Below are 13,783 nucleotides of genomic sequence, written 5' to 3' on the forward strand. Positions count from 1 at the left end.
AGGGAGCCGGGCAGGTCTGGGAGAGGCGGGTGGGGGGAGCACCCCTGGGAGAGTGACTGTGATAGGTTGTGACCCCTCAGGCAACTGGTGGAGAATCAAAGGCGAGGGCTGGGGACATAGTCGTTCTTGTTGAGTGACAAGTTCCCAGCAGAGGGTGGTGGTGGGGACAGCCAGAGGTGTCAGGGAAGAAGAAGGGGCCTTAGGGGAGGGGCACCTGCTTGGCATTTTGGAGCTGGCCTGGCACTCTACGGTGGTTGCACAAACAGGGTATGGATGCTGAAGTTCTGCCAGCGTCTAGCAGGGCCAGAGTCACCATGATGGCCTGGATATTGGGGTATGGAAGATAAATCCTGGCAAGAAACTGAATGCCGCAGGTGAACCCGGGAAGTGTGGGGGTAGGTGGAGATAAACCCTCCTGGCGACGGCAGCGAAGGAGAGTTTGAGGAGGCGCGGGCATTGTCAGGGGGCCACCCCTGGCATCATGCCACATCTGTTGTTGGAGTGTGATTTGTTTTATTTTAGTCGCCATTTTGCATCAAGGTCAGCTGTGTTGACTCAGCAGAGAAACTGGTGCCACGAGTCATCCAGCCACAGCACAGCTGGGACCAGCGCTTGAGTTTTCTCGTCTCCCAGTTCAGGGATCTTTTCCTGAACTGTAGCTTTTTACAGTTTTTGCGTAGAAGTCCTTGACTAACACTCTGGATTTAAATTTTAAAAGAGCCACCTTGATCATTGACCCTTTGAGGGTTTAAAGAAACTTCTAGAATGAAACGTGGTCTGACGTGGACACCCCACGCCACTAGGCTTCTGCTCTGGTCCCCTCATGATCCCAGTGACCTCCCAAGTTGGGCGAGGCTCAGCATTAGTTAGGATCAGGCACAGAAAGGAAACCAGAAACAAATTGTTTCTGTAAAGATTTAATTTTATGTGACATGAAAAGTGAGGGATGCCGGACTCGGTTCCACATGGTCACCCCCGGTAGGACCAGGTCTGCTGGATCAAGAAGTCACATCAGATTTCACTCACCGGATGGTTGGTTCATGTACTTGAATGATTTCTGGGTCTGTCTGAAGTTGGCCGGGCAGAGGCTCTGTCTAGTTTCATGATGAGCTTAGGGAAGAGAGCAGTGGGATTTTCAGGACCGTTTTGGGGGAATCTAGCTTTGCATTTATCTACTGGTGATTATCACAAGATACCAATTTGTAAAAACACAACTAACTACACACCGGTGCTATCTGGCCTCTGTTTATCTTGATGGCTTGGCCATCCAGTGACAGTGCTGGGGTGTGTGACCTCATGGGAAGCTCTTTGCTGCTCAGAATGCAACTTTCTGTTAACCAGGGGTCACAGACTCAAGAACAGCAGGGGCTCTATGAGCTTCACTCCACTCAGGATACTTGGGCTCACGTTAGGGATGCGTTTAGTCCTGGTTTGCAAACAGCCTGTGGGCGAATGGTCTGTCTGTGCTTGTGATGGTCCCTGCCCTTCTTCCGAGATGCAGTCCTGGTCCCCGCAGCTGCCCGAGCTGTGCTGCACCCATAGGCTCCCTCTCCGGCATCACCAGGGCCCAGGATGAGGAGATGCAGGAGCCGGGGTTTCGGCGGTTCCCTGTTACTCAGGTGGGCACACTCATTGCAGTCAATGTTGATGATATAAAGACAAGAAAGAGTATCCCCATGATCACATTTTGAGGTTTTTTTCCTCCAATTGTCTCTCTTGCACATGTTTGATGTCATCGTGACGGTAGAGTATTTATCTTGCTTCTTAATGTTAGGAAGCATTGTCCCATATCATTGAAATGTTCATAACAATTTAATTGCTTGTAGCTGCTGCGTTGTGGTTGTTGCATGGTTGGTTTAATCATTTCTCCCTTGTCGGTTTCGGAGTGAATTTCGGGCTCCACGAGGGCAGATGACACGGCGCCACACATCTCCCTGCATCCCCCGTCCCCATCCTGCTTCCGGTTCAGGCTTGGTTGGTTCCTGGAAGTTGATGTAATGAGCTACGTAGATTTTCCCGACTTTTACACGTGATAAAGAAGGTAGTGCCAGCGCACACTCATGCAGGATAGAAGTGTCTTTGTTTAGGGCAGGGACAGACACATCCAGCTGCCTTACGATGGGGGCTCCGCACATCAGAAAGACCAGCCGTGTAATGTAGAGTGTGGACTTTGACGCAGTATCAGTCAGTCAATCGCTCATGTCTGTGTGACTCTGAACACGCAGACTCCGGGCACTTCCCGGACTGACAGTGCTCCACACGTGTTGTTAGAGTCGTGCTGGGAGGGTAACATGTCTGAACCCCATGCAACGAGGACCTGAGCTCTGCAGTTGGTCCCACCCTGCCCTGGGCACCTCTCTTCTTGAGGTTTGGGGACAGTCCTCTGCCCTCGTAGTTTGACTAACTCCAGAGAGAGAAGAGAGATCCCATGACAGGATGCTCAAGATCAGCACCTCCTGTGCCCGCCTTCCTTGCACACTTGGGCCACTTGTGTGTTTACTGGTCCTAGACCACAGAGCTTCTGCGTGTGGCCTGGGTGCCCTCCCTCCTCTGCACGGCTTTGGTAAGGAGGGCAGGTGGCGCTCAGTGGCAGTCCCGTAGCTTGAAAGAGGCAGTGTTTTTGCGGAACATTGTTATTGACGATCTTGTCAATAATTTCATTAAAAAGGTTTCAGCATATGTGGTTCTCATCTGCAGATGAGGGACCCAAGACACAAGTGTGTTGGGGCTCCATGTCCACCCTACGATGCCCCCCGTGCCCCTTCTCCGGGCTGTTTCCCCAGGCCATGTCCCGGGCAGCCACCCCTGTTTGCACTGGCCATGTCCACCCTACGATGCCCCCCGTGCCCCTTTTCTGTGCTGTTTCCCTGGGCCATGTCCCGAGCAGCCACCCCTGTTTGCACTGGCGCTTGAGGGCTTGAGCCACCTGCTAAAATGAGTTCCCGGGCTGTTTACTTGCGTTTCGTAAGGAAATGTCTTCTCTTTGGGAGGTGCGCCCCACCCTCACATCCCTCTGTGGGCCAAGCTCTGTCGCAGGTTGTTGGGTGGACGGGCGCCTTTGCTTTTCCTCACTCCCCTGCTCGGAGGTCAGAGGGCAGGCAGCCTGGCCGTTCCTCCTGCATGCAGTGGACATGCTTGTTCTGAAGCGAGAGCAGGCTGGGGAGAAGGAAGGGGCGCTGAGACGACTCTGCTGTCTTTGTGCTGTGTGTTCACCTCCAGGCCCTGGTTTCTTTTAAATGGTGGGAATCCTTCATGATGCCCGCCCTCCCTCCCCCACCCACACAGCTCACGAAAGGTGCTTCTCAGTCATCCCCGCCCTGGCCAGCAGCCTGACTGCAAAACCTTGATGTTGGGTAAACTGGTCTCCCCTGTGGAGGTCAAAATTTTTCTTGAATTTGGAAATCTTTGAGACTTCTCGCATTGTTTGAGCCACAGTGCTGCTTCAGAATATTATACCGACTTCTCAGTTTCTCATTTTTCTTGTCCTATCACTGAGCCTGTTTTGAGGAAATAAGACATTTTTTGTTCCTAAAGGAGAAGGCATTTAGTGGAAGGAAAGAGCATGTGTTGAAGAATTGTATTAAGAAGCTCGCTTAGGCTGGGTATGGTGGCTCACACCTGTAATCCCAACACTTTGGAAGGGTGAGCCGGGAGGATCCCTTGAGCCCAGGAGTTCAAGAGCAGCCCGGGCAACACAGCAGGACTCCAACTATAACAATTTAAGAAAAGAAGTTCACTTAACTCAGCTACCCTGTGTTGCTGATGCATCGCCTCTTTGAATATTATTCCTATGAGGACGGTGCCATCAGATGGTTCCTACGGTGGGAATTGCTGATCAGCTAAATCTTCTCGATAGCGGAATCATGCTCATGCCTCTGAACGTGTGGCATTTGGTTTTCCATTCTGAGTTACTTCACTTAGAATAATGGCCTCCAGCTCCATCCAAGTTGCTGCAAAAGTCATGGTTCTGTCCTCCCGGCTGAGGAGTGGTCCTTGGTGCCGCCTGCCCTATGCGAAACGGCAGCAGCCTCACCCCCCGCCCACTGTCTGTCATGTTTGTCCCTGCGTCATCTGCCGTCACTTGGCACCACTCATGTGTGCTTGTTCATTTGCCTGTTACCTGTCCTCCCCAGACCCGGCTCCCTCAGGACAGGGCCTGGGCGCACACTGCCAATCTTCACATCCCTGTCGCGGGTATCAGCTGCGTGTTGAATACACAGGCAAAGTAGACCTTGTGGGCGAGATTCCCCCCAGCGTGGATGGTGAGCTTCCACAGCGTTCGCTGGCTGAGATGTAAACCTGCAGAGCGTGATGTGGACTGCTTTCAGTACATGCCATGGACTGCCCTTGGGGTCCAGTCCGTGGTCCATGGAAACCATGTGTGACCAGCTGGGCTTGGTCTGTATGTCTGGGGACACCGGAAGAAGCAGTCGTTTTGGAGGTGTGCGGGAGGGAGGAAAGCTGCAGATGGAGGTTGAGCTCTGAGCTGTGAGCTCATGGAGAGTTTAATTCTTCCGGCCGTGCGCTGAGGGTCTCCTCAGAGCCTTCCTCCCTCTGCTCAGAGCCCTTCGCCACCTGCGCCCGTTTTTCTTGCAACCTCTCCACCATTCCCTGCTCTCAGAGCTGTGGCATCACTCATGAGAATGCCCGGTGTTTTCTAGGATCCCTGGCCGCCTGAACGACAGGAGGACGCCCCTGGGTGAGCTGAACTGGATCTTCACAGCCATCACAGACACCATCGCATGGAACGTGCTCCCTCGGGGTGAGGCGCGGGCCGGGCCTTGGGGAGGGAGGCTATGGCCTTGAGTGTGCGGGGAGCCAACCTTTGGACATGAGAGGAGTCAGATAGGATCCATGAGTGCCTCACTAGTGAGGAAGACAGTGGGAGGGGCTGAAAAGTAGAATGCGACCACCTAAGGAGGTTTCTGCAAGGGGGTGAGTTACTGCACGCCAGGTCCTCAGAACAGTGGTGTGGAGAGACTGCGTGTCAGCGTTGGCCCTGACCGTTCGCACAGCCTTTACCGCGCACCAGCGGCTTGTCTTCAGAGTCATTGGCATTATTCACGTTGGCCGAAAACCAGAATTGCTGTTGTAAGACTTGTTTGTGTTTTTTGTTTATTGATTGGTTGATTTTGGGTGTTTGTTCACGTTATGTATATGTGCACTGTGTGTGTGTACACGTGTACATGTGTGTATGTACACACGTGTGTATGCATATGCGTATTTGTGTGTGGGTATTTACATGTGTGTGCATGTGTGTATCTGTGTGCATATGTGTGTACATGTGTATGTATCTGTATAGGGGTGTATCTTTGTATACATTGTGTACATGTGTGCACATGCGTGTGTGCATGCATGTATATTCGTGCACGTGTGTGTGTGTAAGCATGTGTGCGTGTTTCAGCATGAGTGTGTGGTGCTGATGGGAAATATGCATATTAGTCCCAACTTGTTTTTAGCAATTTTTGATAGAAGTGAATTTGTGTATTTGACTTTAAATGCTAGACACTAGTCACTGAAGATTCCTTTTTATCTTTGATCTCTCCTCAGATCTCTTCCAAAAGCTCTTCAGACAGGACTTACTGGTGGCTAGTCTGTTCCGAAATTTTTTATTGGCGGAAAGGATTATGAGGTCGTACAACTGCACTCCCGTCAGCAGCCCGCGTCTGCCGCCCACGTACATGCATGCGATGTGGTGAGTGTTTCAGGATCCTCCAGGTGCTGTGCTCCCCTGCCCTTCGCAGCACTGTGATGTCATGGAATTGCACAGAGCTGGGCAGGGAGGCCCCACGCCTAACCTGGGGACCCCGTGTAGCATTAACAAGTGAAGCTAAATGCAGGGCTCCCAGAGATCTCCACACGGCGGAATGGGGGTCTCCTTTGGAGGGCAGAAACCTTGGGGGGCCTTTTAGGACTGCACGGGAGCAGTGGCCAGCTGAAGCCTCACAGCTCTGCAACTTGGGGCGGGGGCAGCACTTTGCAAGAGAGTTTCTGACCTTTTAGAAACCAGTAGTGAGAAAATAACTTGCTGACTTGAATTTATGAAGCGCATCCAAGATCACCCTGGAGAATTAAACTGTTGGGTTCACGATCAATTAGTTTTTATGCTTATTTCTCACACACACACACGCTCATAAGTGTAATCTTTTATGACTATTGATTATAGTTCTGTCCCATTGCTGAGTTGCTATTTATGCAACTCCTAATGGTAGTAACAGTGACAATGATGTTTTTAGTCTAGACATTATATTTGAAGAGGTTTGGTTTCTTTCTGTTCTGTGGCTGCCCTAACAGAAGCAGGTTTGGGCAAATTCTAAAATAGTATTAAAACAAAGAAAAATATTTCTGTTCATCAATGGGAGAAACCCTAACAACACGAATATTTTTAAAAGAGCGATTAATGTATACCTAGCCTCAGAAGCTATTGTATGGCGTATTTTCCTGGCCCGGTTTACTTTGGCTAGTGTTTTGTGTTTTCTTTTTAAATGTGTACGTGACCACTTTCCCTCAACACTGGAAATGCAGAGGAGCAAGAAGAAATCTAAACTCATTACCCATCACCCACTCCAGAAAAGTTAGAAATAATCTAATTTTTAATATTTATAGTCAACATTTATATGAGATAGATCAAAATACGTTATACCCAGCACAGCACTTGGACTTTAAACAGAAAAAGTTAAAGCATGCATGATCTGTGTCCTTCTTAAGAGTCTGTAAGATAAAATAGAGAACCCTGATAAGGAGAAAAGAAAATTGAAGTACACCATTTAAATAATGTGTAAATAAAACCACCACACATTTATTTTTCACGAATCCATGAATAACAGAGCTGTAAAAGAGAGAGTTGTTTGAAAAGCCTTTGCAATATTTAGAATAAATATTTAAAATAAACATTTTTTTAAATAAAGAGAGCATTTTTGAAAGAGTATATTCTCAAAATGGCCTTATTCCTTTAAGTAAAGTAAGGCCTTAAATGCTGTCTCTATTTCTTCTGAGACAGGTTTTTGTAATAAATTTATTTTAGAAAGAGAAGGAAAAAGAAAAAAAAAGAGCTGAAGGGGTCAGTGCCACATCAGATCCTGGATCAAAAACTAGTTCAGTGCTGGGAGCCGGTTGAGCACTCAGAGTGGGGCTGGGCAGGGTCTCCAGGCTTGCAGATTCCCCTTACCAGGAATCAGTCCATGGAAACCTTTTTCCTTCTAGCGTATGTTTTCTCCAGATGTAAAAGCACCTGTCTGATGTGCTTAGCTGCATAGAGTTAAACACAGTGGCATCACATTGGTGTCCGTGGTCAAAGACCAGAGCCAGAGCACAAAGAGCAGCCAGGAGGGGTGAGCGGGCGAGGATGGGTGCTGGGAGGGGCATGTGGCGAGTTCGGCGTGGGGCAGCCATATCCCACCTCTCCATCCAGAGGCCGTGTGGCGAGGCCGGTGTGGGGCGGCCACATCCCACCTCTCCGTTTAGAGGCCCGCCTAGCGAGGCCATTTAGAGGCCACGTGGTGAGGCCAGCACAGGACAACCACATCCCACCTCTCCATCTAGAGGCCGTGTGGCGAGGCCGGTATGGGGCAGCCACATCCCACCTCTCTGTCTAGAGGCCGTGTGGCGAGGCTGGCACAGGACGACCACATCCCACCTCTCCATCTAGAGGCCATGTGGCGAGGCTGGCATGGGGCAGCCACATCCCCCCTCTCCATCTAGAGACTGGGTGGTGAGGCCCGCGTGGGGCAGCCACATCCCCCCTCTCCATCTAGAGGCTGGGTGGTGAGGCCCGCGTGGGGTAGCCACATCCCCCCTCTCCATCTAGAGGCCGTGTGGTGAGGCTGGCGTGGGGCAACCACATCCCCCCTCTCCATCTAGAGGCTGGGTGGTGAGGCCCGTGTGGGGCAGCCACATCCCACCTCTCCATCTAGAGACTGGGTGGCGAGGCCCGCGTGGGGCAGCCACATCCCCCCTCTCCATCTAGAGGCCATGTGGCGAGGCTGGCGTGGGGCAGCCACATCCCCCCTCTCCATCTAGAGGCTGGGTGGTGAGGCCCGCGTGGGGCAGCCACATCCCACCTCTCCATCTAGAGACTGCTTTCTAGTACCGGCCCCTCAGAAGCTTTCTGAGTGCCGGCATTTGAGTCAGTCCTGCTTTACAGAAGGTCCTCGTCTAGGCCTAGCTGCAGCCTCTCCCAGCCCTGCTGGGGCTGCCCTTCCCTCCCCGAGAAAAAGGCTGGCTGTTCTGCAGACTCCGCTTCCTGGAGCCTCACGGAGCCAGCCCTCACCTGTGCTTGTTTGTTGTGCTAGAGAATCTTGAGGTGATGTCGCAATCCGCAGAGGCCCAGAGAACCTGGGGACAGCATCACATGGGTGCCCTGCAGCCCCTCTTCCTGACGGTCACTGTGGACACTCAGATTTTTCTCCTCCTGGTTCTGACCTTCCTGAATGTGTCAGAGGCTCTGCTTGGGCTAATGTGCGCCTTTAGTGTTCCAGCCCACATGGTCCATCATTCCACCATACGTGGCCTGCGGCGTTATGTCCTCCCGCTTCCCTTTTGGGTGCATCCTCCTGGTTGTTGCGGGGCGGGCTCTTGGGGAAGCAAACGGAGACGGAGGCTGGTGTCACGACACTGCTCGTGAGTGGACCAGCCCTGGGTCAGCGCTGGAGGGGTGGGCAGAGAGAAGTCAGGCTCACCTCCGCCAGCCCTGGGGAGCTCTGAGGATGGGATGGGAGGTGAGTGGTCTCACCTGCATTCTGCATTGGTTGTCAGACATCGGCCACCCAGAAGAGGGCCTGACAGCCGTGAGCCGCCTGCCTGTGGTGCCCCCAACCTGAAGGGGATCCCGGCCCCCTCCCTCACAGTGTCTTGCTGTAAGAGAAAATCTCACCTGCCCTACCTGGGTCTGCTGTTACCACCAGCCCCATTTCGATGGGGCCCTTGAGAGAGGAGAAAGCGCAGCACAGAGGAGCCCTGCCACAGTGCACAGCCCGTTTGCAAGAAACATGTTTCCTCCCCTCATCCAGGAAAGTGGCTCTTCCCGGTCGGCTGTGGAGAGCTTATCATCAGGCCCTGCTGAGGCCTGCGGCAGTGACCGCGGGCTGGCCTAGAAGACAGCGGCCAGCAGCACCTGGCCACTGGAGCAGCCGCTGGTGCCGCCACTGCCAGCAGCCGGGGCCTCCAGGCCGGCCCAGGTACAGGGGAGTGAACTCTGTTCATGTAGAATCACAGCGGCGACCCCCTCAGTTCCTAGGCTGGGGCAGGGAAGCACTGCTCTGGCCTCCTCCTGGTCCCTGGCAACCTTCTGCTGGGTATCACTGTGTCCGCATGGTTGGGTTTGATGGACATCAGGGATGAAGACTGAAGAAGAACCAGGCCAGGAGTGGTGAAGGGCAGGGCTCCTCCTGTGGGGTGCTCAGGGTGGGCCGCCGTGCCATCACCGCTGGGCACACCTGTGAGCTCCACCAGCCACGCGGCTAGAACTCACCCTGCTGATGCCGACGGCCAGGGTGGCTTTGGAGTTTCACCCTCAACCGGCAGAAGAAGCTTTACATGCTTGGATGTTTCCCTTTTTCTTTTTGAAACTCACACCTTGGGCATGCATCTGCGTCCTGCCCTGGCGACTGACGTGAGCACAAAGGGAGCCTTAGTCAGCCGCTCGGCCCGCGGGAAGGAAGAGGTGAGTGGGAGTGACTCACGCCAGGCTTGGGCTCCAGGCTTCATGGCAAAGCAGTGAATGCGAACGCCCAGGGGAGCCGCTGTACCAAATTGAAGCTGATTTGTGCTGAAAGAAGAAAACCTAATTCACAGATTACATACCAGTCATGGCCCTTCCGATGAACGCGTCTCCCTCTGCTTAGTAATAGGAGTTCCTCCAGCGCCACTCGTGGAAAATAGAATTTGCAGGCGGAAACAGCATTAGGGAGGGTGCCGGCCATCTACTGCTGTGTGACAGCAGTGTCCCTGCAGACCCGGCAGCTCAGAACAGCACACAGCCTCCAGGTCCGGTGCCTGTTGTGGGACTCAGCCAGTTTCTCTGTGCAGGGTCCCACCAGGTTAAGGCTGCCTTTGCAGTTGAGACCACCCAGCGTCCCCGGTCTTTCTGCTGTCTGACAGAACTATTTAATATTACCAGCTGGGGTCCTTAGCGTGGCCTCCCGCCCCTCAGAGCCAGCGCGGGAGCCGGATGCTGCAGCCTTGCCTAGTGCCACACACGGTCATGGCAGCCGTCACCTTTGCCATATTCTGCTGATCGAAAGCAGTCTCAGATCCCACCTGCACTCCCAGGGAGAGGCCACACCTGGAACAGAGGTCCTGGGGCCACATTCGAACCTGTCCGCCTCAGCTGGTGAACCATGCTGGGGTTTAGAGAGGGTGAGAGTGAAGTCGCAGAGCCTAGGGAGCGATCTGACCACGGCTCCCCTGAGGCACGGCAGTCATGGCAGGTGACCACAGGGGTCATGTAAGAATAGGGTGAAAAAGCGCCTGTTGCGTGTTGGACGTGTTCTGAAGCTTTATAATTGTTAGGCCATCTCCCTCTCACAGCAGGTGCTGCTATAAAGCTACAGTTTTTGCTATCAATATGCCCATTTTACTGATGAGAAACTGGGGTGCGTGAGGACCCGCATGGCAGGGCCAGGCCGTGGCTCCAGCCGTCTAGCGCCAGCCTGCCCCATGCTGACTCAGCGGTGTACATGCTGAGTCATGATATGTATGTGCATGAGCTTCTGTTTCAGGCAGATCCCTGGGACAGGAGTGCACCCAGGCAGAAGTGGCATTTAACCAGGGAGCAAAGCTCTTGTCACCTCTTGTTACACATGGCCGCTGTGCTGGCGGATCACAGCATCGTTGTCAGCGTGCGGAAGCTTCCCCGGTGTCTGAATGAGTCTGATCAGGCAGAGACGAGCAGGGAGTGGCACTTAGCGACCTGCTGTAGTCATGCTCCTGGGAGCAGGAGCCCGTGCAAGGTCTCAGGAAGGACGTGCGCCTCATATGAGAACCCCATGGCAGGTGGCGTTCCTTGCATTTTGCAGTCAGCCACATCCCACCTGCAGAACAGAACCCCGGGGTTTTCCCTCCAGCTGGACATGAGAAGTTGCTGGGGAGTCGGCAGCCCTGTCCTGGGATCCGAGTCATCTTGGTGACTCCCACCCTTTGATGCCCGGCCGAGACCCGCCTGGCTCGGGCCTGCCCTTGGTTGGGACCTCACTGACCTCAGGCCTGTGGCCCCTGACCCCTGCCTTGGCTTTACGGCCTTTACAGTGCTGGCCCTGGTGGCCACCCACCTGCCTGCCCACCGCCTGCCCTGCCTTTGAATGCCCGGCCCCTTTGCCCCACAACCAACCATGACCTGGCTTAGGAGCGTAACTGAAGCAGGTCGCTAAGGAAAAACCAAGGAACGGGACTGATGGGATGTTCTGGAAGACAAAGACAAATCAAGCCATTTGTCGGAACATTGGTTATAAGAGGGAAAATTTGGGAATGACTCTTACTACCTAACAGAATAGGAATGTAAATTGAGATCTAGATACTTAAAAGAAAATGTAAGCAGTCTTAACATTTTATTCATGACTATGCAAAAGATATGTTAAATGAGAAACAGAACACCAAATTGCATCAGCAATATAGTTAATATCTATGTTAAAATACGTAGTACACATAGCAATAAAACACTGAATAGATTTACAAATAAACATTAATGATGTTTGTGCCAGGGTGGTACAGTTGGGGTGATGGTTCTCCATTCTAAAAATTGATAAATATTACTTTGGCTAATTAAAAATCTGCCTGTAGATTTTCTAAGCCTTCGAAGCACTAAAAGCAATTTTTAAAAATAGAGTCTTTATGGCTAAGGCATTGTTGTTCATAAATTCAGAACTAGAGACACACAGAAAAAATAATTGAATAATTCTTTACATGAGGAAAAACATGACTGGTAGAGTTGCCTAAGAGGCAGGCGTGGGGGCTGTCAGGCAGCAGGAAGACCGGGCTGGCATCCAGGAGGGCACGCGCATGGGTAGGGCAGCGCTTGGGCCGTGCTCAGTCCAACCAGGGCTCTGTGGGGCGGTTTTGGCCCACAGTTGCCAGTCATAAAGTAGCCAAAAGTTCATATTTTCATTTTTAATTATCTGATTATTCGATGTTGATATCTAATGTGGCATTAAAAAGCATTCCGCGAGCCCAACCGGACACATCCCACCAGACAGCAGCCTGCAGCCTGCCTGCTCCAAGCTGGGCTATGAACCCCTAGGGTCAGAGGCTTAGGTGAAGCCATCGGTGCCTCAGCTCCCAGCGTAGGGGGCGACCCGTACACATGGCAGTGCCGTGTGCATGGGGAGGGCGGCGTCCAGGGCGACTTGCGGCTGAGTCTCAGGACGCTTCCCTCACTCTTCTTCCTCAGCCCCTCCTGTGCGTGTCCAAGGGTCCTCTCCAGGTGGGGGTATTTTCTGCAAGGTCTGGCATCGTGGCTTCTTCTCTTTCTGTGCTGGGAAGTGCCAAATAAGTAATATTAAAGAGTTCTCTGTACAGAAATCAATGATGATGTAATTTCAGGAGAATCACTTGCATTTCACACATGTTCTCTGGAGAGAGTTTTCAGCAACGAGGCTGCCAGCATCAATCTGGAGCTAAAAAGTAAACACTAGTCAGTTCCATTTAATGCTGAAAATTATATCATGAACCAACTTTGATAGGGAATTGAACGTAAAAATTGGGCTTTGGATTTGGAGAAGATCCTAGGCCTCATAGGAGAAGAAAGACTGGAAATGCGGTCTGGCTGGTCAGGAGCCGGGACAGCACATCCCACGCCGAAGGTGTGCACAGATCCTCCCCGCCAGCTTCTCTTTTCTGTGGCGTCTTCCTGGTCTCCTGGAGTCAGGGCAGCTCCACCGGCCTCAGTTTCTAGAGGATAAACCTGACTGAGGTGGACCTGCCACCTTCGCCACTGCCCAGTGCCAACCCCACCCTGCCCCAACCCCAGCTCCACCCAGTTCTCTCATTTCCTCTCCTCTCACTGCCACCAAAACATATGTCCAAAAATGGGGGTTTGTCAGCCTGTATCTGTCCATTATGTGTGCAAAAATCGGAATTAGTTGAACGGTAGTAGGCCACCCCCCAGGTCTGAGTGCTGACAGTTTGTAAAAGACCGTTTCAGGTGCTCTGCCGAAGCCGCTCGTACACAGCCTCCTCACGGCATCAGGCTGCTGCGTGCCACAGCGCGCCTGCACTGAGTCACCTTGCACAGGCCGCTGCTGTCCAGTGGCTTCGTCATTACCTCCAAAAGGAGTCTGGTAGTTGAGGTGAGATCGCAGGTGCACTGCTCCTCGGGAATGCCAGAGGCTTACCGTGACAGGGAGCATCATTTTCATCTTTTTTTTTTTTTTGGAGGCAGGGTCTCGCTCTGTCACCCAGGCTGGAATGCAGTGGTGTGATCTCGGCTCACTGCAGCCTCAACCTCCCAGACTCAAGCAGTCCTCCCACGTCAGACCCCCAAGTAGCTGGGGCTACAGGCACACGGCCAGCTAATTGTTTTGTATTTTTTGTAGGGATGGGTTTTCACCATGTTGCCCAAGCTGGTCTTGAACTCCTGAGCTCAGTGTGCCCACCTCAGCCTTCCAAAGTGCTGGGATTACAGTTTGCGCCACCGCGCCCAGCAGGGAACATCATTTTAAAGCAGCTCTTTGCTTCCCAGAGGAGATTCCATAACAGCTGTGTGTTGTTCCGATGTGTGTTTTCCCAAATCCGCTACACAATTAAGGTGCTTAGGAGGGAGGAGAGGCAAGCACAGAGGTTTCGTTTGCAC

General features: G+C 52.5%; 1 protein-coding gene across 4 annotated transcripts in view; it reads left to right on the forward strand.

The window, feature by feature from the left end:
• RPTOR (regulatory associated protein of MTOR complex 1) overlaps positions 1-13,783 on the forward strand; it is a 412,728-nt gene that overhangs the window by 265,064 nt on the left and 133,881 nt on the right. For all 4 annotated transcript variants that reach the window (XR_013407456.1, XR_013407455.1, XM_015120520.3 and 1 more), the window contains exons 8-9: positions 4,662-4,762; positions 5,551-5,695. Coding sequence is in view for 2 of the 4 variants with exons in the window: in XM_015120520.3 (XP_014976006.1) it covers positions 4,662-4,762; positions 5,551-5,695 (246 nt within the window). In the remaining 2 variants the exon portion in view is untranslated. The remainder of the gene's footprint in view (positions 1-4,661; positions 4,763-5,550; positions 5,696-13,783) is intronic.

This window comes from Macaca mulatta, chromosome 16 (assembly GCF_049350105.2).
Source record: "Macaca mulatta isolate MMU2019108-1 chromosome 16, T2T-MMU8v2.0, whole genome shotgun sequence".
Taxonomy (NCBI): domain Eukaryota; kingdom Metazoa; phylum Chordata; class Mammalia; order Primates; family Cercopithecidae; genus Macaca; species Macaca mulatta.